The 25,947-nt window shown below is 37.3% G+C and overlaps 2 protein-coding genes across 6 annotated transcripts; one reads left to right on the plus strand and one right to left on the minus strand.

Annotated features, from left to right (window-relative positions):
• Positions 1 to 697: 697 nt before the first annotated feature.
• Positions 698 to 5,113, minus strand: chchd5 (coiled-coil-helix-coiled-coil-helix domain containing 5). Of its 5 annotated transcripts, none has more exons than XM_079613164.1 (5): positions 4,609 to 5,113; positions 2,534 to 2,729; positions 2,093 to 2,233; positions 1,071 to 1,222; positions 698 to 962 (listed from the first exon to the last, which is right to left on the minus strand). In XM_079613164.1, coding segments are annotated over exons 2-5 (321 nt in total). In that variant the 5' UTR covers positions 2,536 to 2,729; positions 4,609 to 5,113; the 3' UTR covers positions 698 to 936. The 5 variants fall into 5 exon arrangements, with proteins under 5 accessions (XP_079469290.1, XP_079469289.1, XP_079469291.1 ...); XM_079613163.1 differs by having other exon boundaries at positions 2,545 to 2,729; positions 4,609 to 4,669; XM_079613165.1 differs by lacking the exon at positions 4,609 to 5,113 and adding an exon at positions 3,375 to 3,505.
• On the plus strand, positions 4,791 to 25,855 carry atp13a1 (ATPase 13A1; the record flags this gene model as incomplete). Its single annotated transcript, XM_079613155.1, has 25 exons — positions 4,791 to 5,117; positions 5,285 to 5,374; positions 6,034 to 6,297; positions 7,016 to 7,171; positions 7,581 to 7,650; positions 9,678 to 9,784; positions 9,870 to 9,999; positions 11,499 to 11,554; positions 11,759 to 11,885; positions 12,903 to 13,040; positions 13,127 to 13,247; positions 13,459 to 13,616; positions 13,803 to 13,978; positions 14,509 to 14,619; positions 14,688 to 14,813; positions 15,528 to 15,636; positions 15,716 to 15,909; positions 16,023 to 16,119; positions 18,646 to 18,830; positions 18,928 to 19,042; positions 20,429 to 20,625; positions 20,710 to 20,852; positions 21,995 to 22,106; positions 22,771 to 22,914; positions 24,923 to 25,855. The coding sequence occupies 25 exons, from the start codon at positions 4,791 to 4,793 to the stop codon at positions 25,031 to 25,033; spliced, it is 3,564 nt and encodes a 1,187-aa protein (XP_079469281.1). The 3' UTR covers positions 25,034 to 25,855.
• Positions 25,856 to 25,947: the final 92 nt, after the last annotated feature.

Consider the following 25,947-nt stretch of genomic DNA (forward strand, 5'->3'; position numbering starts at 1 on the left):
TCATCTAATCGTCGCTCTCAGAAGCGTGGACGGCATTGGGATGTTCGTTAAAAGTATTTAGCTGAAAATGTATTTCCAACTTAGCAAAAAAGAAAAAAGAAGTTCGGGGCCTTATCATGTGTTCAGCCTCAACTATGTGTGCACGAGTTCGAGCACGAGCAATAAGTTGCTGACTGCAGTTCACTTAACAACCACCGGTGTCGCTAATAGCAAGGGCTTCTGAATTCTTCATATAGCCCCTTTAACTGAAGATAAACATATTATCATAATAATTATGTTTCCATTGCAGTATAGAATGTTAATATAGATCTAAAATGAATCCATGTTTCAGTGACAGGTTAAGCTAAATTTATTAAAGACTTATTAAAGATATTAAGACATGTAAATACTCGCATATGTTAAAAAGAAAACAGCATGCTCATCTAAAAATAATTATAGAATTTAAGATTTTCCTCACAAGTCTCCTAATTACAATACTGATTTGAATAAAGGTAATTTTTTTCTTCTTCTTAAAAATTATAATTTATTATTTGTAGTCCACCGCGATCAGATTCTCAAGAATTTCATATTGGTGTATGAAAAAATATTTTTCAGGGATTTAAACAGTGAAACAAAATGGTTTGCTGGTAGAACACAATCTTCAAAAGAGCAGAGAGCTGTAGAGAAATAAAAACTTAAATGCATTTTTTTTTTTATTCCAACTTCTTTTAATATCATGGAAACCTTTTAAAAATTATTTATCTCATAAATAGTGTGAAAAGTTCCAAAAAAAAAAAAAATCTAATATCACATTACACAGTGGGGGGGACATTACACTGTTCTTGTGTGTTGCAGTTCTTCATATATAATATTTTCATAATCCATTTCTTCCCAGTATTATGGAGTATAAAACACCTGTGCTATTGTCCTCATTAGACAGAACAATGGTGAAAACATCTATGTGGGCTGAGGTGCAGCATTTGCTGTTGGAAAAAAAAGTTTTTACATATATATTTAAATGCATTGTACTCTCTGTAATAAATTCAAGCTGCATTATAGCTTTATATAAACACACATACTTCACTGCTTACCTATTCCTGAAAGGTCGACGGCCTCAACACAGGCAATGAAACGGGTGAGGTGAGGTTGACACGCTTCGGCAGAGCTCGGGTTCTCTCGCAGACAGCTCTCAAACGCAGAAAACTCACCGGCACATTCTGTTCGGATCTTCCTTATCACAGGACTGCATTGAGATGCAAGAAGAAGAGCGGGAAAACATCAGAAATAAAGCCCTTTGTATTTGAATCCGGGTTTTAAACACATCATTAATGTTTCATCAGTTTTAGGGAAAAGTAAACTCTCACTAGTTATTTAATTTGTCTACAAACAATGTCCAACAATGGATATTGTGTGTGTGTGTGTGTGTGTGTGTGTGTGTGTGTGTGTGTGTGTGTGTGTGTGTGTGTGTTGCAGAGGATGTCCTGTATAGCTCAGGAGAATTTTTTTTAATTCATTTAGTTTTACTTATGTCATCAACATTTCTACCAGTATCACATCTCAAACAATGTATTTTTTTTAATAATATTAGGTGGTGGAAAGTACAAATTTAAACATATAGATACAATGGCAGACTCCGTTGTCAGCTTAATATTTCATATGTATGTGTAATTAAATAACAGGAATCTTTGGAGAAAACAAATAGAGACAAAATACAGTTTAATGGAAAACGAAAATATAAAATATTCTGTTCCCAAGTAATTATGATTAGCTTGATGTTTTAATAAGCTAATCATAATTAGTTTAAATAAGAGGTCTCATATTTCATCTTCATATTTTATTCTGTGTGATGGCATAACTGTGGGGTAGTTAAATTAAATTATATATTTTTTAATGGATCGCCATTGATTTAATGAAGGCATTGTAAAACAACCAACCTACGTGTATATACACAAATCTTTTCATTGTAATACAACTCAACCCCTGGGACAGAAGAAACGTGTTTGAAGTTGAAGAAACACATTTACATCAATTTGTGGTATAAATAAGAATAAATAGCTTTGCAAAGCAAAGAGATAGAAATGCATTTGTCTGCAAGTGTAACATTTGAACATACTGTGATGAAGTGCACTTTGCCACCTTCAGCTTCAGGTCTAGACACTTCTCTTGCCATGATTCTGGATGAGACACAACACAGCCCCCATATTCCTCCAGCTCCTTCTGGCAGTATTTGGTTGTGATGGCCATTGCTGCCTCCCTGTCATTGTGCAGTTAAATATGTTTTATTTGCCTAAATGCAAATTACAATAAATTATCAACACTGCAGCAGGTGACTGACTAATGCGTTCAATGACAGTCTGTCAAATAAAGTTTTAGAGAATGTTATTACAAAATAAACATTCTAGTTCATACCGTTCATTTTAGATAATGAAGCTTAAACATAGCTTGGTTTGCTATCAGGCTGCTGATTTCATCGTATTACAGCGAAAGCATGACACATGTAATATTACAAAAAGCATTTAACACACTGCTGTCAATCAGCACTAACGTTACTTACATGGTAAGCACCTTTGATTTTCACTCGGCTTCCTGAAGGTTACTCTCGACGGCACATCACGCAGAGACACGCACATGTGCAAAGGGAACGTCCGCGGCGCGCTCCCGCCGGAGGAATTCGATTGGTCAATCTTTACACTTACCGTGATCTTATTGGTCGCTTCACTGGTAGCGTGAAACAATGGGCGTGGCTTACGCTACACAGTTTAAAAGAACATTCATTTTTATTTACATTTCATCGCATGATTACTTTACTGTTCATCGTCATACTTTTTCTTTACTGTCACATTTCAGGACAATAATTCGATTTAAATCAATAATTGCATGTGATATACTGAAGTTCCCAAGAAAAAAAGAAAAGAAAAAAATCATATTCTCACTCTCATACAAGAGCAAAGCAGATTATGTGCCATCAGAGGGATCTTCGTCACTTGCTGTGATGTGAAAAAAAAACCTGGTTGTTCTATTTTAGTAGTTACAATGGCTGCGCCCGAAATCGCGTACTTTTTTTCGCATACTATAGGGACGTCCCGCGTGACGTCACGCCATTTGGAGCAGCCATTTTGACGGAATAGAAAATGCTAAACCGCTGGTGATACTACAGCTCGTCGCGAAATATTCCTATCATGCCCGAGCGATGCTGTACAGTTGGATCCGATCAGATACGTGATCATACAAAAGGAATATCTTTGTAATGTATCCCAAAAGAAATAAAACGGAGAAACAAGTGGTTGGTGGCAATAAACAGGTGATTTTGTTTTGTGTTTTCCCCTGTAAACTCAGTTTAAAGATTATTACAGGTAACGTCACTATAATTTGGTTATAAAAATACATAGACCAACTTTTGCGGTGATGATTGAATAATCCTTCCCCGCTGGCGTCCAAATCAAAGAGTTGCTGACCCATCCGGACTCGTGATACCGATAGCCTGCTAACGTTAAGCTTCTGTATGCTTTTAATGAAGCTCCGGTGTAGCGTTAGCGTGATGGGAAGTGAATAATGTAGCTGTAAATGTCACCGAACTCAATGTCAGGAAGTTGTTCTACACATTTAATGCCTGTAAAAAGAACTTGTGGTGCTTCATATGGATCTATGATTCCTATAATTCTCCTTTTGCAGGAGAGATGCAAGTGGGAAATCCTTATTTACCTTTTGAATGTTGAGCGCCTTATGAACTTTATATAAAAGCTGACGCGGGACAAAATGCCCGGTTTCCCAACACGTTGAACTGACCAAAGCCACTGTGCAATTTTAATAGGTACTTTTAAACGCATATAGCTCAGTAATGTCAGTTTTATGTATTTTCTGAGAGGGGGCGGGCGGGATTTTTGTTGGGAAAGTCCGGGGAGAGACGCACACTTAGACTGGATAAACACATGCAGCATCTTAATTGTTAAGAAAATGAAACGAAATGAATGAATAAATAAATCAAGCCTTTATAACATAACACTAGGCTATATCATAACTTACAACATTCAGAAAAATGCTGCACGCGCACCCCTAGTTCCTACGTCTATGGTCCAATGACGCTACTATGAGCATTTACTAGCTAAATAAATGCGGGTCGGGTACAGAATGTTCTTAACTTATTTTTTGCGGGTGGGTTAGTTGAAAACGTCGGTCGGGTGCGGGTTGTTTGTACATTGACCCGCACATCACTGCACTGAGTAGCTGACGGATGTATTCCGTCAAAATGGCTGACACGCGGCTAGGGGTCACGTGACTGGGAGATCCCTATATAGTATGGAAGTATTCGATTTCGGACGCAGCCAATGTATTTGTTCCAAAAATGGGAGAGGACGCCACCTATCTATTAATATTTTATTTTTATATAATATTTGCATTTAATAATATTCTAATTTGTTACAGTTTGTTTAAAGTCATCTATAAAATAAAATAAAAATAGATTGGAGCTAGACTATTTTATTTATGTGTATTTAACTTACACAATAAAATCAATAATCGTGTAATATATGCTTTTTCTATTACTATCATGTTGTTTTTAAAATATATAATTTGTTTCCATTTTAAATCTCCTGATAACATTTTCTGTCAACTCGCAAAAATATTATTTACCGGATATTGCGTCACCGGCGTACGTGCTTGCGTATGCGGAAACTGTCGTATGTGTCTGATATTTTTCAGAAATCTGCAGAGTGGCCAGACAACAGGCCGGTGCGAAGCTGACTTTTTACCATCAGCGCCTGCAAGGAGGAGGTGGAGAGTAGGAGGGTCGACGGAGGAAGGCACACTCTAGAATGGATGAAGCTAAAAAAGAGGGAAATATGGCCGCAGACGGCGTTGATGGGCCGGGGGGGACGCGGACGCAGACGCGCGCACCGAGCGATGAGCTGGTGAGATCAGTGTCTCTCCACAGCCGCAGATCACGCGTCCTGCACGGTACTGTGTTCCCGTTCCTCCTCCTCTACCCACTCTGCTTATATACGTGGTTTGGGGTTTACGGGGCATCCGAGTATGTTGAAGCCGGCCTGCTGGCGCTCGCCGCTCTCGGGATCGCGCACGTCCTGACAGTGCTCTCTGGCTACTGGTCCGTGCACGCGCACTGCTGGCTCACTTGCTCAAAGGTGATAAATGACACATAAAACATATATGTGCAATATAAGCATTGTTTTGAAAGTCTAACACTTTTGGGGGGTGGGTTGACTAAGTCAAATATCCAAACATATGTTTGGAGTGTCTCATAATAATGCACAGTAAGCTGACTGTAATTATGCAATTATATTTCAAACAGGAGTCTGATCCAGCCAAAGCCACATTTGCAAAAGTTATTCCAACACCCAACAATGGTTCAGCTGAATTAGTGCCTCTTCTGAGGGATAAGGTGAGAGATTTTCCCCCCTGGTGTTTAGGGGTCACATTTGTTATCCTCAAAATAGACCCAAGACAATAAGCGTAAACATTTTAATGAAATGAATGTAGTATATTTTGTAATATTTTTATATAACTTTCAATTAATACAGTTTAAGTTACAAATAGAACAAATGTTTTTTAAAAAATCCATTGTATAGAAGGCATATTTGTGCCATCTGATGGGAGTAATAAAGAAAATCATATAATCCCATAACCAGTAGATGTCTGTATAGTCCTAAATAAACACAACGTATTCCCTAGTTGCTTATTAGATAGTTTTTTGACATAAATTCTTACTTTTATTAGGTTTTGCATTTGGATATAAGCCTATATTTAGACATTATCAATGAATATTTCATCATGGTTGAGTTGATTGTACCCTAAAAACTGCTTTGTATTTTATACAGAGTATTATATAAATGCTTTGTATTTGGAAATAAATTCAATCTTAAAAATATGATTTTCCAGTATTTCGATTTCATATTTTCAGAAGTTCTTATCTGTAAATCATGAACACCTGGACAAATCATGATAATTCATTGGTCAAAAGGTGTTGAAACCCCAAATGTAGGTTAGATGAGAAAAATGTATAAGTGAAGTTTTTGTGTGTGTGTGTGTGTGTGTGTGCAGGATGAGGATGGAGAGGAAAGCCTGTCCTTCGAGTTCCAGAAGATCCGTTATGTGTACGACAGCAAGGAGAAGAAGCGCTTTCTGCAGGTGGCGTTTCCCATCAACTTTCCCATGAGTCATTTCCAAGACTGGAAAGGCTATCAGGAAGAGGCTCAGCTACGGGCTGCAGAGAAGCTCTACGGCACCAACCGTGCAGAGATGATGGTGCCGGACTTCCTTGAGCTCTTCAGGGAGAGAGCCACAGCGCCCTTCTTCGTGTTCCAGGTACGTCTGCGCCGTGCATGTGGCTTTATTTTACTGATATGCAGTGCTAAGTCGATTACTCGCAAAATGTAGTCAGTTACATATTGCAAAATACATGGTGAAAATTGTACATGTAATGCAATCTATTACCTTACACATTTTAGGTAATGTACAGGTGAAACTCGAAAAAATTGAATATTGTGTATTTATTTTAGTAATTCAACCTAAAAGGTGAAACTAATATATTATATAGACTCATTACATGCAAAGCGAGATATTTCAAGCCTTTATTTGTTATAATTTTGATGATTATGGCTTACAGTTTATGAAAACCCCAAATTCAAAATTAGAATATTGTGAAAAGGTTTTCATATATATATATATAACATTGTCTGAATATGTAATCGATAAAAATTTAACTGTAGTCTGGTTACTTTCAAATCTAATCCAATTACAAGTACTTACTTTTTGTAAGATAATTACGTAATCCAGATTACATATAATCAGTTGCTACTCAGCACTGCATATATTTATGGGGCTTTTACCTGATGTATTAATGGCCTGTACATTATAAATGTATGAATCTACTGTGAATGCATCATCTTATGGCAGGGCTTCTCAATCCTGGTTTGGCTTTTTAACACTGAAAATGTGTCAAATATACATCCTGGGTCCAGGATTGAGAAACACTGCCCTGCTGTGGGTATGGAATGACCTGCATGGCTTTGTTCTCCTGCAGGTGTTTTGTGTGGGTCTGTGGTGTTTGGATGAGTACTGGTACTACAGTGTCTTTACACTCTTCATGCTTGTGGCGTTTGAAGCATCTCTGGTGCAGCAGCAGATGAGGAACATGTCAGAAATCCGCAGAATGGGGAACAAACCTTACATGATCCAGGTAACTGCGACAACTTTCAGCGTCCAGCTCCAGTTTTTGTTCATCTGTTGTGAAATGCCCATGTTTGTCTACTAACTCATATCGAAATGTTCTTTATAAAGCACACAGTGCTGGTTCTGCCTTCTGATTGGTCCATTTGTGTTATCCACAATATAGTAACATGCACAGCTACCATATTCATAAAACATTCTGTTATTGTATGCTTGTCAGGGTCTATATATTTTATTGAAAGTATGGTGCTCAAAGAATATGCTTAGTAAAATAATGTTTTATGTAGTAACTATTGTACAAATGCATTACATAGTAACTATTTTATGAAAGTAATCTCTTGCCTTATTGCTTAATTAATTAACCCGATATATAGAATAAGAGCAATATGTATAATTTGAGCTTTTTCCTCTTGTAACAGGTCTATCGAAACAGAAAATGGAGGCCCGTATCCAGTGATGAGCTAGTCCCTGGAGACATCGTCTCAGTTGGTGAGTTTTATGTATTCCGGATTTGATTGTAAAGCGCTTTGGATGTACAGTAGTACTTTGTAAAGCGCTATATAAATGCCTCATTCATTAATCTGTCTCAGGGTTTTTGTCCTGGGTCAAAAATGGTCTTTGGTGGTGGAGGACAAACACACACACACACAGTAAAAAGTACTCTACCCATGTGAACTGCGAGCCCAGTACTATCAGTACATCCAAAATAAATGCAAAGAGAAAGGTTGTACAATTAATTATCCTATTTATTCATGAAATAAATGCCAATCACTTTCAGGACCGATCATAAAACAAAGTGGTTAGAACTATTTTATATTTAAAAATCTGTAAATGTATTCGTAAAAAGTCACTGAGTGACTGATTTGAGAAGCTGGTGATAAAATGAACAAAAAAGTAATACATTCATAGAAAAAGTGTCAGGTCTATTATTTTGAATTTAGACTCCAAGACTTAATGCACAGATCATATGACATACAGTATCAGATTGTTTTGTTCTGTCCATTGCTATGGTTATCACTCACTGTCAATCGGATTTAAATACGATTGTCAGTCCAGAAACTTTGCAATGTGTTGTTAGCAGCATGAAAAATGGCTACTGGTATATACAGAAAGCCAACAAAGATCGCTGCCATTATAATCACTCAAGCTGTCAATTTCAGTTCAGCGCGAGGTACACAAAGCTGCACTCTTGCGAAAACTCACGTGATAGTCAATGAAGCTGTGTAATGAATCTCTTATTGACATCTTGTTTATACTTTGTTGGTTTTAATGAAAGGATTCGCGAGCGTGCAGAACTCGCGCCTGAGCAGATTCGGACTAACTTAAACACACCGGATTTGTGATTGCGTTCTCGCGGTCAGATATGTCTGTAATGGCCTCAACGCTGCAAGAACGCATAAATAAAGTAAATATAAACCTTACACAAACATTAACTGGAGCATTTTACAGTTCACCCAAAAATGAAAATGCTGTAATTTACTCACCCTCAAGTTGTTCCAAACCTGTACGAGTTTCTTCCTGAAAAACCTGAATGCCCATCAACTGTCTGGTTACCTACATTCTTCTGCTAAACACAAAAGATATTTTGAAGAAAGAAACTCCTACAGGTTTAAAACGACTTTAGTCAGAATCTTCATTTTGGGTGAACGATCGCTTTAAAGCAGCCAGCTATCAGCAGTTACTGTAGAACGACAGGTATTGCCAAATTAATTTATCAATTTTTTGGCAAGATTCATTAAGGAAAGGATTCTTCATGGTGGCCGCCAAAATATCTTCAATGCAGGAAAAAACCTGTCTCTATAATGGCATTTGGAAGCTCCAAAAATATTAGTACAAGCTTATTTGCATAAGCTTAAAAATAGCTGAGAATCTTTGCATTTTTTTATACTATTACTCATACTTTAAGCAAGTTTGTATATACACTACTATTCATAAGTTTGGGGTTTGTTTGTTTTTTGAAAGAAATTAATCATTTTATTCAGCAAGGATGCATCAAACTGACAATAAAGACATTTATAATGTAAAATAAATGCTTTTTCAAATATATATTTTTTTACTTTCTATTAATCTAAGAATCCTGAAAAACATAATATCATAATTTCCACTAAAATATGAAGCAGCACAACGGTTTTCAACATAGATAATAATCAGAAATGTTTCTTTATCATATTAGACTGATTTCTTAAGGATCATGTGACACTGAAGACTGGAGGAATGAAGCTGAAAATTCAGCTTTGCATCACAAGAATAAATGACATTTTAATATATACTCATAGTAATTTTTTAAAATATTTTTGATCAAATAAATGCAGCCTTGGTGAGCATAAGAGACTTTCAATTATTCACAAATAAATGTTACAGACTTTTTGAACAGTAGTTTATACTATTAAAAAAACGATTTGGCTTCTGGTTGTCACATGTTTCTAGTACTGACTTCATACATCCAGTAAAAATCCAAATGCTAATCTAACCTTCACTAGCATGTTACTGATCATGGATTTGTCGTGTCGTCACAGGACGGTCTCCTCAGGATAACCTGGTTCCCTGTGACGTGCTGCTACTGCGAGGCCGCTGCATTGTGGACGAGGCCATGCTCACAGGAGAGTCTGTGCCTCAGATGAAGGTGCGTCTGGATGCTTTCTCCACAGAATCGGCAGCAAACCTCAGCTAATAACATATACTAAGCTCTGTATATGTTGTGTCTGTAGGAGCCTGTGGAGGATCTGGACCCTGACAGGATCCTGGACCTGCAGGCAGACTCCCGACTTCATATCATCTCCGGTGGCACCAAAGTGGTTCAGCACAGCCCGCCTCTCCGAACCAGTGCCGGACTGAAACGTTAGTACTCACAGCTGTGAACGTGCTTTAGCTCTAATGCCTAATAAACCTTAGATTTATTAAAGCAGGGCTCCAGACTAACTTTTTTTTACTAGGAGCGCTGTGCTCCCTGACTTAAAATTTTAGGAGCACAAGCAGAAAATTTAGGGGCACACCTTAAATCAGCTTGCAATGCAATTATTAAAATTTCTCCCAAATAACTGTAATACTGACTAATTCTTTAATAATAAATAGACTTAACGTACAGATATTACAATGTGCAGTTTTATTTTAAGTTCACACTCTCCAGACTAACATTTGAGGGCAGCAGCACCGGAGCCACTGAGTTCTACAAACAATATCTGGAAGCACTAAATTATTATCATTCATAATGTCTTAATATTCATTAAAAAGCAAAAGGAGTGAAAAAAATAAATATTATATAGGGAGTGAAAATAGCCAATAAGCATCCTACTGTTTACAATGGTAATTTATTTTGTATTTTTAAATAAGAGTTTTCCTACATCTTAAAATGTTCAATCTTTGAAGGATAAACAAAAAATGTGTTGGTCATCACATTAAAAATAACATTTGTATACGATATTATAGTTTTGAAGTGCTGGAAAAAGAGGTGTAGTACTTGTAAGCGTTTGACTATTTCTGTCACAATACCATAGTTATGATTAGAGTTATTACTACATTAGCCTAAATCCATGGTGAATGTTGCTGATTTGTGGACTGAAAGCCTTCTATAAGTGTTTCTCCTGGTTTCCACGTCAGCACTGTTTGATCTGATGTCTATGGATTATAACAGAGAACTCTGCTCCAAATCGGAATGTTTCTCGCTGGATCTCGCAGCGATGGTGTTATTAATTCTGAGGCGAATTCAATGGATTTCTTCACTGGATCTCCAGAGTCTGGATCTCCTAGTAACAGTGTCGCGTGATCGAGACCTGGCAAGGTCGGGGCGCTGCGCTGTTTATGATTTGTCCGAACTAATAAACGGTCCGTGAGGCATAAATGAGTAGTGCGTTTTCGTTCTGCTTTCATTTTGTTTGTATTCGCTGCTCGTGCTCGGCAACGTTGTAAATAAATATTTGGTTGCACCGGCAGGAAAAATTGTCGCAGTATGGAGCCCTGTAAAGTGTAAAGTCAGTGATTTTCACTCTGCTCTGTATTGTGTTGGTAGTATATGTAAATGAACAACGTTTACTCGTTCTTCGTGTTACCTCTGTTTTTTTTTTTGTATCCCTGCCCATGGACAGTCGGTGGCAATGGCGTTTTGCTTCGGGTGGAACTGTCAGAACGGCAGTTTCTTAAAAAATTTGCCCGTTCGATTGGCCTAAAACACTCTGTTTGTGGTCGTCCAAAAAAATTATGCGCACGGATAATTTATAATGAAAACAATTGTTAATTTTGATTTCATGGTGACTTTAATAGTTTTAAGTGGTTAAATATGATTAATATCATGGTTTAAAATTGGTATGTAATTATACTCCCTTTTTTCTGTCTTTTCACAGCTGTAGACAATGGCTGTGTTGCTTATGTTTTGCGGACGGGATTCTACACTTCTCAGGTGAGGCTCTTGATCATGTGGCATGTTTTTGAAAGTCATTTGTTTGGACATTTTGCCACTATTTATGTGGAGGACTGTGGAATATTAACAGGAAACAATTATGAGAGGAATGAGGGATTGGGTTGGAAAAATGAGTCGCAAGCACACAAACCCTCTCCTTTAATCTTGTGTCTTAAAAATGTCTCAACCTTTGGTGTTTTTTAGGGCAAATTATTGAGAACGATTCTGTTTGGCGTGAAGAGGGTAACGGCCAACAACCTGGAGACCTTTATCTTCATCCTTTTCTTGTTGGTTTTCGCCATTGCAGCAGCTGTGTATGTTTGGGTCGAGGGTGAGTCACATTCATCTGTAAAATCTCCTTTCACAGGGATGGGCAGATATTTTCTTTTTTTTTTAAAGAGGATTGATACTGGTAGACACTAAACCCTGCTCCAAAATGTCACAGAGAATGTATCTCCTTTAATAACTCCTTAATTACTTTTAAAATTAGTTTTAATGTTTCAATATCAATAGTTCAACTTATTAAAGCCTGGAATATCTGTTTAGTTCAGTTGTGTGCTGTGTCTTGGTTGTTTTTTAACTCGTATCTTGTGTGAACTGTCCCTAAAAAAACCACCTGATCTGTTTTTTTTGCAAATTTATATGTATTTTGTACTCTTTACAAGCCCTTTGTGGGATATTTGTACGTTCCAAGCAGGGTATTTTTCCTTTTAAAAATTTTTGGACTTTCAGTACCATTGAAAAGTTTAGGGTTGGTAAGATTTTTTTTTTTTATCATGTTCACCCGGGCTACATTTATTTAATGAAATCTACAATAACAACAGTAATATTGGCAAATATTATGACAATTTTTAAAATAACTGTTTTCTATTTGAATATATTTGAAAATGTAATTTATTCCTGTGATCAAAGCTGAATTTTCAGCATCATTACTCCAGTCTTCAGTGTCACATGATCCTTCAGAAATCAGTCTAATATGATGATTTGATGATCAGTAAACATTTCTTCTCATTATTATTATCAAAGTAATATTTTTCTGAAAACCAAGAAAAAAAATGCAAGACTCTTTGATGAATAAAAAGAACAGCATTTATTTTAAATACAAATATTTTGTAACATTAGAAAAGTCTTCACTCACTTTTGATCAGTTTAATGCATCCTTGCTGAATATAAGTGTTAATTTCTTAAAATCGTTCTGACTCCAAAATGGTAGTGTGTATCTTATTTGCATAAAGGTGATATATAAAATTGCTCGCATATCACTTAATTCTGTTTTTGTTTTATCTGTGATCCTGGCGGAACATTAGATATATCAGCTGTCTCATACGTGACTCTCTGTGTCTTTCAGGGACGAAGGATGCGAGTAGAAATAAGTATAAGCTGTTTCTGGAGTGTACTCTGATCCTCACGTCAGTAGTGCCTCCTGAATTACCCATAGAGCTCTCGCTGGCTGTTAACACATCTCTCATAGCGCTGGCCAAACTCTGTGAGTGACCGCACTGGATTCAACATGATCATCATGACTTAAACTCTCCCCTCTCAGACTTATCCTCTAATATTCTTCTCTCACAGATGTGTTTTGCACAGAACCTTTCAGGATCCCCTTTGCAGGGAAAGTGGAGATTTGCTGTTTCGACAAGACTGGCACCCTGACAAGCGACAGCCTGGTAGTTCGTGGCGTCGCAGGGCTCAGGTAAAGCCTGCAAGTCTGGGCTCTGAGCTTTTAGGTTGTAGAATGCTGTTTTCAATCTAGTAAATTACAGAACTGTGTGTGTACAGAGTAGAATTAAGCATTAAAAGGTGAACTGACAACTGAATTTAATGTGTATGTGGCCTATGACGACTTCCACTTCTGAGAACTGTGAAAATATTCCATTGTCTATTTCTGTTCCTCCTTTCCTTAGAGATGGGAAGCAAGTAATGCCCGTGTCAGAGATTCCAGTGGACACTCATCGGGTGGTGGCTTCGTGTCATTCGCTGGTCACGCTAGATGATGGACAGCTGGTGGGTGATCCGCTGGAGAAGGCCATGCTGACCGCAGCGGACTGGACGCTCACTAAAGGTCAGATTAAAACAGATCCAGCGACTACACTACAAATTATCATTGTGTAATTTGATCCATTTTCCATGTTCTTTTGTTAGAAAAATATTGAAAAGCTTTAGTTTGCAGAAAAAGTTGAATAATGTTCGGTTAACCTAGTACACATAACTTCTCAATGTATTGCATGCTTTCTGTCCCTTTGTTTAGATGAGAAGGTGTTTCCGCGCAGCATAAAGACTCCGGGGCTGAAGATCCACCAGAGGTTTCATTTCGCTAGTGCTCTGAAGAGGATGTCAGTGCTGGCGTCATTTGAGCGAATGGGCTCCACTGAGCTCTGCTATATCTCAACCGTTAAAGGTGCACCTGAGACCCTGAAGGACATGGTGAGCATCTCTTTTGCTCAATGTTTTTCTCCGGGGTAGGTTGCCAGGTCTTTCCACAACCCCTTATTACATAGTTTTGCATTCACATCTACGGCCAATCTGGCATGTCCAATCCACCTAACCTGCATGTCTTTGGACTGTGTGCTGCCCAAAATATACCAATATTTAGTTTTTTTTAAATGTTAAATCAAGTTTTTTTATTTTTTATATTCAATTGAAATATATGCGCTGCGAGGTTTAGAGAGAAGCGCGGCACTGTGATAATTTGCAGCTCATGATAGTGTTTTAGTGGACAGAGCGGTTGGTTTCACACCTTACCGTAATTGCTTTGTGTAACCCAACCTTGAAGGGCAATCTCATCGGTCTGAAATCCTGCTCCACAAATGTTCTGATCGACTGATTGTTGCTTATAGTGAGGGTTACATCACACCTAATATACAATGAATGTTATTCATCGCTGCCATTTTGACTGATTTTGTGCATTATCTGTAGGTCATGAATAGGTTATTAAGAGATTGTTGTTTGTTCAGTTCTGTGAGTGTCCAGCCAGCTATGACGAGGTGCACAGAGAGATGTCACGGGAGGGAGCGAGAGTTCTCGCGCTGGGATACAAAGAGATGGGCCACCTGAGCCATCAGCAGGTATGTATTCACCAGTGACCCCTGAATGAAACGCTGAACGCTGTTGTAATCCCCCTCTTTGTGTTCAGGTGAGAGAGCTGAGCCGCGAGGTGCTGGAGTGTGACCTGCGCTTCGCAGGGTTCATGGTCGTGTCCTGTCCACTCAAGACCGACAGCAAAGCAGTGATCCGAGAGATACAAGAGGCCTCACACCATGTGAGTGGATCAACTCCATATGTTAACATGTGTTTGCTAGCAGTTGACATGTAACCTCCATATTAGTGACGCTGTTAGAAATAATAAAGAAGGAAGGAAAGAATGGATAAAAAACGTACTTCCAATGTTATAAATAATACTTAATTCTTGTGATTTATTTATGTATACACCACCGTATCAAATGTTTAGGGTCAGTAATATTTTTGTAAAATCTTGTTTTTTTTAGAAAATGAATGCTTTTTATTCAGCAAGGACAAATTACATTAAATACAAAATATTCCTAATTCAAATAAATGCTTTCCTTTTGACCTTTATATTCATTAAGGAATCTGTTAAATTGTGTTATTGTTTTAACATTAATAATTAGAAATATATCTTGAGCACCGAATCAGCATATTAGAATGAATTCTGAAGGATCGTTAAATTTTTTTTTTTTAAACTACATTTTGAGTGATTTGAAGTCCATTTTCCCTTCTCCTTTTTTTTCTAAATCTGATCACAGTCTTCAAGGTCGGATTTATTTTGATGAAATGTGTAATGTTTGTATTGTAGCGCAGTATAGTTTGTTTTTTTGCATTTCGATTCAGAATTTTTATTACAGTTCATTTTTATTAAACCTATCAAGAAATAGTTTTCCAATTATCGCCATTTAAAGTCCTCAGCGTTTGGCTGCCCGGTTCGTTTTCTAACGTTTGTCACATTCTCTGTCCACAGGTCGTGATGATCACAGGTGACAACCCTTTAACTGCGTGTCATGTGGCCAGAGAGCTGCATTTCATCCAGAAAGAGCACACACTCGTACTGCAGCCCGGCCCCGATCAAGGTGTGTGTGACGCCTCTGACAGAGAGCTGGAGGAAAATGTTTAGAGTCCATTACATCTGTTCATTATGTTTTTATGCAGATGAATGGCAGTGGGTGTCCATAGACGACAGCGTGTGCCTCCCTCTACCTCCCCCCTCAGTCTCAGATTTGATCAGTCAATACGACCTCTGCGTGACGGGAGAGGGGCTGACCAGGTTGACCTATGACCCCCGTTTACTCCACGCCCTGCTTCCTCATGTGCGAGTGTTTGCTCGCGTCAGCCCCAAACAGAAGGTGAGCTTTCCACGTTTGAAAGTGGAATTATCACATTCGGGATTCATCAAAACGTATGATTTGTTGTTAAGCTGTTCATGTGGTTAACAGTGTTGATTTTCCTGTCTGTGCAGGAGTTTGTCATAACTAGTCTGAAGGGACTGGGTTTCGTTACGCTGATGTGTGGAGATGGCACGAATGATGTTGGTGCACTCAAACATGCCCACATTGGTGAGTCTTTAAACATACTTGTGTCGTCAGACATTCTCCATGTGTAATTTACAAATATAACAGTAAAAAAGTATTTTCTGGGTTCATTCAAGCATGTCATAGACGGTACATTTAGCTCGTCACTTGGTTTAAAACAACCGAAGGGTTTAAGGCGAGACACGGCAGGCAAAAACATCGTTTTTTTTTCACTGGTCAATTTTGAGATTTTGGGCTATTTGTCTTCAATAACATGTTTTCTTTCAGACTTGTGCTGAAAAAAAGTCCAAAATACACATTTAGGTCTTTATTTTACTACACTTTGTCTATTTGCGTCAGTAGATTTCTCTGAAATTCAACAAAAGTTGCCGTTCTAAATCAACGCGCTGCTCCGCGATCTCTGTGTTCTTCCTTTAATCTCACACACGTCTGTGAAGCTCTCTCTCTTCTGTACAATGCTGTCGGATCCAAATATGGTCATTTCCTTTTAATCAGTAACCAATCGTGAAAGTAAAATGGGCATTTAACCCTAAAAGCGAAATCTCATTGGCTGATGTCAATGTCTGACACTGTGATTGGTTCAGATGCATCACGTGACGCGCTCTGACACTCAGATGTGTGTTTTTGACTGTTTTTCTGCTCAGTTGAAGGCCATAAATGCTGTGTTTATAAGTTTTGATGTGATTTAGGTCGTTTGTATTGTTGTTGCTAATGATTTGATAAGATATTGTGTCAGTAAATAGTTGTTTCCACTAAAAAAGTATGATTTTTTACATTACAAATCTTTAAATGCCTTTTTCTCAAAATGACTTTTCTCTCATACTCCAAGTCCGAAATCTCCTCTTCAGTAGCACCTATACACACCAAACTTTCCAGTCTTGTACCTAGTCATATTATAAAGACAATTACAGAGGGATTTGTAAATATATTATTCCTAGCCTGATTTATATAACATTTTAGTCCAAAAAACATGGCGAAAATAAATTTGTTAAGGCTATTGACAGTATATTCTGTTTTACAGGATAACAAAAGTAGATATCCATAAATCCCTCTGTAATTTTTTTTCCCATCTAATTTGTGAACACAATGAAAAAATAATTTTGAACCTGGCTTTATCCAATTCTGAGATTTCGTTTTTTAAAATATAGGCAAATTAGCGCATATTTAATTAGATAATGCCTAATTTGCATATTTAAACAATAAATTACAGAAAACTTGTAATACATTTTTTTCTCATCTTAATGTAGGTAATCAACTGGGAAAGTTTCATGGTGATATCTGCTAGTTACAAATATTTCCTTATTCACCTGTAGTGTCTCGCCTTAAAAGCAGAAATGTGCAGTTCATATTTTGTTGTGAATCAACACCTACATTGGTTCTTGCCTACAAAAATGTTATTTAAGTTGTAAAGTTACCTACATTAAAATATCACACATGGTATTTTCCTCACACAAAATACTTTTAAAGACATTTTCTTTCCAAAATGAACTAATTGGCTTTTATTTTGTTACTGTACTAAAGCCAATTCTTTAAAAAAAAATCTAGGAACAATTTTCTTTGTTTTAAATGTATATTTTTACCCTCTTTAAAAGTTATTTGTATAACCCTGAAGAGACGCATTTACAATTAATTTTTATTTGTGGTTTGCTTTTCACAATAAATATTGCTCTAGAGCAGAATTTCTTTTTATATTTTAAATTATATGTTAAATGATAACTTTGACATCCCCCCCAAATAGTTTTTAGTTTGCATAAACTAAGATTGTCCATAGATTACATTAAGTAACTAAAATAATTATGATTACAATTACCGGTAATTACATTTCAAGATTCCAGACATTTTAAAGAGAAAATGAGAAGATGAACATTAACGATTTTAGAATTGAGGATATGGATTTTTTTTAAACTAATTACTAACAATTTTTTACTTGGTAAAATATAACAATGAGCATGTTAGTTCAGGTCCATTAAGTAATAATAATAGACACAACTTTTGATGTTATTGAAGTGTTGTAATGTTGAAATTCACATTAACTGCGATTAATAAATCTTTAGAAGCATTTTTCATTGTTAGTTTATATTTACTAATGTAGTTTACAATAAGGTTCCATCTGTTAACATTAGTGAAGTGTTACCAAAACGGCCATGGTGCTTTTAGGTTTTATAAAATTACATGACTTATTCAGGTCTATAAAATTGTTACAATTAGACTTCCTCATATATTTCCAAGACAGTGGGAACCAAACATTCATAGACAAACACATTTTTGAGGGGGTGAATAATAAAAAAAATTTAAATCTTGTTTTAGCTTATCTTATAGCTTATTTGAAATAATTTTGAAGTAATCTTGGCCCCCTGGTGGACCCCGGCCCGCTGCTTGAGAACCAGTGCTCTTTTCACAAACATGAGTGCATTAACTGCTCTTTTTACAAACTAAGTGACAGTTTCAGTGTCACTCGACAGCATGTCACAGATAGTTCTGTACTGAATCCGGAACATACTTTAATCAGTATATGTCCCCATATCGAAACATGCCCTTTGTGTTTACCAGGTGTGGCCTTGTTAGCTAACGCCCCAGAGCGCATGCCTGAGAAAAAGAAGAGGAGCAAAGACAAAGAGTTCCCTGTAGATCCCAGACCTGGACCCCCAGTCCCGAGTTCAGGGGTCAAACTCAACTCCCGTGCAGCCAGGCAGAGAATGATGGCCCAGAGAGAGGAGCAGCTAGCTGCACAAAAGGTGTTTTTTTATTTTTTATTTTTTTATCACGTGATCATGTTTTGAACTTCAACATTTATGAAGCAACCCTATATTGCATAATTGCCTTGTGTCATAGGAGAGGATCAGTCAGGTACTGCGAGAGTTGGAAGAAGATCAGATTCAGGTGGTTAAACTGGGCGACGCCTCCATTGCTGCTCCGTTCACCTCGAAACTCTCCTCCATTCAGTGCAGTAAGTTCAACATGTTTTCGATCAGTTTATGCTTTCATTTTAGGCTATGTCTACATTCATCCGGATACATTTGAAAACACACCTTTTTCTCCGATTTTTTGGCATTCTGTCCACACTGATACACTCTGTTTTTTGTTCTGCGAAAACTGAGAAAAATTTGTAGTGTGGACTTTGAATGATCGTGCATGTTAGTCACGTGCAGTGTTGGGGAAAGTTCCTCTTAAAGGTAATGCTTTACAATATTGTGTTACTGTGTAATAAAGTAACTAATTACGTTACTTGCGTAAATGAGTTTTCTCCCTAAAAAGTTATGAAAACGTTACTAAGTTGCTTTTTTATAGAAGGTAATGTTACGCTATATTTTCACTCCCTGATGAAGTACCTAATTACATTGCTTATTTACTTTTTATAGAAAGAATATATCATTTTTAAATAACGGTGAGTTTTCCTACATCTTAAAAACTTTTAGTTTTATAAATGGGGGTAATGAACAAGGATGAACAAATGTTTTGGTCATCACATTAAAAATAACATTATATGATTTATATTTGAGTTTTGAAGTGCTGGAAAAAGATTTGTGAAGTACTTGAAAGCATTTCACTATTCCTGCCAAACTTCCATGTTTACAGTTAGTGTTACTACAGTAAATCCATGGTGAATGTTGCTGATTTGTGGACTTAAAGCCTATGACTAGTTCATTCACGGCACAATGTTTCTCCTGGTTTCCACGTCAGCGCTGTTTGATCTAATAGAGATCTACGGTTAATAACGGAGAGATTTGAATGCTTCTCACTAGATCTCGCAGCGATGTTATTACTTCAGTGGCGAATTCAAATGCTTTCTTTTCTGGATCTCTTAGTGCTGTGTAGTAACAGTGCCGCTTGATCAAGATCGGCTCGCACTGACGCGCTGCACTGACATTCGTCCAAACTGATAAACAGTCCGTGAAGCACGACATAATGAGTAGCGCAGTTCCGCTTGTTGGGCAACGCTGTGGTGTCAGCGCGACTGCTAACAAAATTTTGGTCACACCGAATCGTTCGGTTTGTAATGCGTATCGAACCAAAAGCCTCGTACCGAACGGTTCAATACGTGTATCGTTACACCCCTATTTACGATATATTGTCACTCCCTGGTGAAGTAACTAATTACATTGCTTATTTACTTTTTATGGAGAGTAATGTTACTTTTTCTCAGCTGGCTGAGGCTCGCTATCTTCCAAGTGTTTAACACAGTAATGCATTGAACAACAGCCTACCGGCATATAACATGCACCTTTATTTTCACCTAAAACCCATTGTATTGAAACTAATACGCTGTTTTAAAGTGTATCCGGATTATTAGTCCTAAATACGGTTTGCCTAACTTTGTCCCGCCTGTTTTCAGTCTGTCACGTGATTAAACAGGGTCGCTGTACTCTGGTGACCACCCTGCAGATGTTTAAGATCCTGGCGCTGAACGCCCTGGTTCTGGCCTACAGTCAGTCTGTGCTCTACCTGGAGGGGGTCAAATTCAGCGACTTCCAGGCGACCCTTCAGGGCCTGCTGCTGGCCGGCTGCTTTCTGTTCATCTCGAGGTCAAAGGTGAGATGGTAACGTTTGGGAAAGCTGCTTGTGGTTTGATGAACTGCGTTTCACTGACTGTATGCGATTATTTGTTCGTCTCAGCCTTTGAAGACCCTGTCCAAAGAGCGGCCTTTACCTAACATCTTCAACCTGTACACTGTCCTCACAGTGCTGCTGCAGTTTGCCGTTCACTTCTGCAGTCTGGTGTACCTGTACAAGGGCGCACAGAGCAGAAGCCCACCCAGGTATGAATGGGACACTTGTCGCCACATGAAAAAAATAGCCAAAAATAGTGAAAATTCTGCCAATTAGTTTGTAAATGGGAATCTTAGAAATATCGGTTACACTTTATTTTAAGGTGTCCGTGTTTCAGTGTAATTCTACATTTAAGGACTGAGTAATAATAATTAACTACATGTACTTACTATAGGGTTAGGGTGTTTTGGGGGGTTTAAAGGTTAGGGTTAGTTGCATGTTATTATGCACAATTTATAGTAATTCCTATAGTAACTAGAAACTACATGTAACGTGTAACAAAGACACTAAAATAAAGTGTTACCAAAATATCTTATAAACACTTACAGTAGTACGAAGTTGTATATGTAAAGTTTTTGAGAAAAAATAATAATAGAGCATTTAGTAATGTTGATTCATTTCTATACATTTACATATGCTATCTATATACACATATATACAGTTTGGGGTCTGTAAGATTTTTATTAATTTTTTGGGTAATGTTTGTGAAAAGTCGCACCATGAATGCGCACCTAAGCTAATGTATTTGGCCAAAAAAACTGTAAAATTGTGAAATATTACCATTTAAAATAAGTTTTCTTTTTGAATATATTTTAAAATGTAATTTATTCCTGTGATGTAAAGCTGAATTTTCATCATCATTACTCCAGTCTTCAGTCACATGATCCTTCAGAAATCATTCTGATATGATGGCTTGATGCTCAATGAAAATGTCTTGAAAAATGTGCTGCTTAATATTTTTGTGAAAAACCATGATCATTTTTTTCAGGATTCCTTGATTGAATAGAAAGTTCAAAAGGACAGCATTTATCTGAAATGTCTTTACTGTTGTTTTTGTCTTACTGACCCCAAACGTTGGCCTATGACCATTTTCGCTTCTCTCGTCAAAAAGTGTCGACTCTCTTTAAATGTAAATTACTTCAAAACACCTCATATCACTGTCAGTGTTCAGTCAGTACTAGTCATTCTTCACATAAGACGTCATTGTTCGATTATTTGATTTTCATAACATTTGCAATCTGGCTTCATGTTTCACCTCTCTCTCTCTCTCTCTCTCTTATGCACCCCCTCTCCCACTCACTCACTCACATGCACTCTCTCTCACGCACTTTTTCCCCTCTCTCTCTTGCAGGGCAGAGCGGTTTGTGGACCTGTACAAAGAGTTTGAGCCCAGTCTCATTAACAGTACTGTGTACATCATGTCCATGGCCATGCAAATGGCCACATTTGCCATTAATTATAAGGTACTTTTAATTTTTAATAATGTGATATTATATTTAATACATGTATCAAACATTGTGAAATTACTTTTTACTTTCAAAGCTTTTGTAACATGCACTTCACCTTTCCATTTCATTGAAAGGAATAGTTCACTCCAACGTTTTGTCATGAAATGATTTGACAAAAGGGTTACACTTTATTTTTAGGTGTCCTTGTTTCAGTGTAATTATAAGTACTAAGTAATATGAATTAGCTACATGTACTTACTATAGGGTTAGATTAGGTTTGGTTTAGGGTTAATTGCATGTAACTGGATAATTGCTATAGTAAGTACATGTTACGTGTAACAAGGACACTGTAAAAACACTGCAAGCGCGGACAGAGGTGGAAAGTCCAGGGGTCAGAAAGTAAAAGTCCTGCCATATGTTTATTCCACCCATGAACTCAGTCAGCTGATTTCACTAATTAGTTCTATCTCCTGGCTGAAAAACTGTGCTAATTAGCAAATCCAGGTGATTGGAACAAAATACTGAGGAGGACTTTTACTTTCTGAACCTTGACTTTCCACCTCTGAGCGCGGATGAGTCGAAGCTTTTCAGTGAATAACGAATGTTAATTTTTGGCCGAACTACAATTTTAATAATGTCTATTTGAACCGCTCTGATTGAACAAACGTGTCTTGTTCAGGGTCATCCGTTCATGGAGTCTCTGACTGAGAACCGGCCCTTGCTGTGGAGCATCGCTATATCAGGGCTCGCTATAGTAGGGCTGCTGACCGGATCTTCACCGGAATTCAATGAGCAGTTTGCCTTAGTGGATATCCCAACTGAGGTATGAATTCAGCACACCACACTATTCACAAACTGTTACTTACCGCATGCTTAAAAATGTCCATTGACTAGTACTGTATGTCACTACACTAGTGTTGTGACATACTAGTATTGTGATAAAATTGTCTTTGGATACTGTTGTAATTCCATCCCTTATCCAAAATGTTTGTATAAATGTTCATGAACTTTGTGCTGACAATTAATTAGCACACAAATAATTGTGATTAACATTTGAATTCTGTTTCGAACGTGCACTTGCGGTGTAAACAAAAGCCTGTTCAGCTGATGAACGATAAAAACATTGACAGCAAATCAGAATCCATCCTGCTGTAACGAGCTCAAGCATTTAAAGCAGCAGAGGACAAAACTCAGCGTGCGCTTATAATAAACAAAGTTATTGTCTGCGGGTGTGCATGCTAATGTAGTTATCGGTCTTGGTGTGAACGGGCCTAAATACGTTATTTTATTTTACTTGGAATGGTATGTAATATAAGAAATTATAATAAAATAGACTTGTATGATTTAATTTGATGCTATGAAAATGTATAGTTATATACTTAATAATATGTATTTTACAAGAGTGCATAGAGATGGTGTGATTGTATTCTGCACAGTTATTGTGCAGTTATTGCGATTACATCGAATAGGCCTAACCATGATGAGATGATTAATCAATAATCACAACAGGCCTAATGAATGTATACTTTAAAACCCCACATGAAATAGTTTTCCAACCTGGGTACCTTTGACTTTTCCACATATGATTTGAGAACATGCTAATCCAATTCTTGCATGGCCTGCTATATACAGGGATTCTGCGGGTCTTCAAAAGGTCTTAGTCTTAATTCACCCTTCCATAAATTAAGGCTTTAACAAGGTCTTCAGTCAGAGCAGAAAGTTTGAAATTCATGGTATTAAATGTTGCATGCATTGCAAAAAATATGTGTATCTATCTTCCTCAGTATTTTTCTTTTTATAATACAGATATCTAAACATTCTTGAATCAAGATGCATTTATTTTCAATGCAAAATGAATTTATGAAGACTTGTTTTCACTTCAATCAAAAACTAATGTTTGTCAATGGGTTTTTGAATTAAGTTGATTTTTCTGAGTTGATTGGCAGATATATGTTCTTGTTTTAATCATGATCAATTTCACTATAAACAAGACTTCTTATCTTATGTCATCTTGCTTCTCCAGTAAATGTTTCTTGATTTAAGAATCTTTAGACATTTGCACTGAAAAATAAGACAAATACTGAGGAAGAACAGCACTTTGTAGTGTGATCAGATGGTTCTAGTGTTTGGCAACAGAGCGATTCAAGCCTTAAGCTATTTTTCTCTTTCTTTTTTCTTTTTTGTGTGCAAAAGGAATAAAAAGTAATTAAGATCTGTTGTATTTTAAAACTCTGAAGTGTTATTAATACAACTCAGTGTTTCTCCCTAGATATTTACATTTAGAGAACATTTTGACATGTTGTGTTCCCTTCACTTTATTCCTTAAATTTTATTTATTTATTTTAAAGGTGCTCTAAGCGATCTCTGTTGGCGTAACCTCTTGTTGATGTTTGAATTATTATCAAACAAAACAAAGGCTAGCTAGACCCTCCCTCCCTCCTCATCCACGCAATAACCCCCCAAACCCCACCCACCCCACATCATTCTTGTCGGTTATTGGCTGGAACAGTTTGTTATGTTTCGTGGTGCGGGTCGCTCTGTTTATTGCTCAGTTTGTTTTTGCTGCTGTTTGTGGAGCTTGGGCTCTCTGCAGAGACCGCGTTTTTTTTACAGTGTGTTCAGGGGACAGGCAGCTAGCGGATAGTGAGGAGATGTTTGCGGTATGTGAAAAAAAAAATGTTTTGGCCTAAAAAACGCGCGAGATCGCTTAGAGCACCTTTAAAGAGAAAAACCTGCAGAAACCCTGTATATGGTATGCAAATTGGTATTTGACCTCTTATCAGTGGTCTATTTACAATGAATGTATTTTTATATTCTTTTTCTCTTTGCAGTTCAAGTTAATAATAGCCCAGGTCCTGGTTGTGGATTTTTTCGCCGCCCTGCTGGTGGACCGAGTTCTGCAGTTTCTGCTGGGCAAAGGAAACCTGAGGTTGCCTAAATGAACTGTTATTGCCAACAGTCACCAAAGCAGCCGCTGCCCCTCGTGACCAGACTGTGAACGGGCTTTACAGGAACACGGGACTGGCGGCAAACTCTGCGAGACGCGAAAGGGACGGACGTGAAACTCAATACTGTAACGCACCCCAGTGTTTCCTTTTCCGCCGTGTCCCTGTCTTTGCTCTGTCTTAATACTTTAGCTTCATTTTCTTTCTACTGACATCTTTAACCACCCCCTCCGCTCTGAAGGCCAAGAAAACTACAGTATTGTGTTGAGAGTGAGAGTGTTTCAGTGCGGGTGAAGCTATGACAGGGGCGTACTGAAGAAGTGTTTCTCTTTTTTCTTTTGTTTTCATCATTTTGTAAAAAGACAAACCTCAGAAAGACTTATAAATGACCAAAAAAACTCTTGTGTTGTTTATTTGCACGACTCTTTCTCGTAAAGGCAAATTTGAATGAGAAACCAAGCTAATTTTGCACTGCTTTGGTTTAACAGCAGTGTATAATATTATATGAGACAAACTCATATTTTCAGGAAAGCGAAATGAGCCATTTCACTTGAAGCTTTAAAGCACATGTAGGAATGTAAATGATGAAATAATATGAATGCACAACATGGTATGATGTTTTTCCCATATCAACGAATCACTTCAGCAGGAATAGTGTGAAAGAAGGAATAACATTTTTTTTATGTATTTGTTTTTCAAAAAATAGTCAATGAAAAGAGGGTCTTTAGTTTCAGAACATTTTGACCGGCAAGTTTAAAGATCACAACGTTTTGTTTTAAATGTATTTTCAATGCAATAACTCCAAAATAATCATGAAGTAAATAAAATAAAATTATAACATTTAAAAAAAAAAAAAAAATAGGCACGGCAAAATGGTTTGCTAACGTAGCCTAAATCAGTGCTTCTCAAAG

The sequence above is a fragment of the Phoxinus phoxinus genome (assembly GCF_949152265.1).
Source record: "Phoxinus phoxinus genome assembly, chromosome: 1".
NCBI classification, from domain to species: Eukaryota; Metazoa; Chordata; class Actinopteri; order Cypriniformes; family Leuciscidae; genus Phoxinus; species Phoxinus phoxinus.

Bases quoted from the DNA above. Each gene is read 5' to 3' on its own strand.
- chchd5 (XM_079613162.1), bottom strand. The intron at 1,223-2,092 runs GTATGTTCAAAT...ATCTCAATGCAG, and splicing joins GCAAAGTGCACTTCATCACA to TCCTGTGATAAGGAAGATCC. The intron at 963-1,070 runs GTAAGCAGTGAA...TTTTTCCAACAG, and splicing joins CGTCGACCTTTCAGGAATAG to CAAATGCTGCACCTCAGCCC.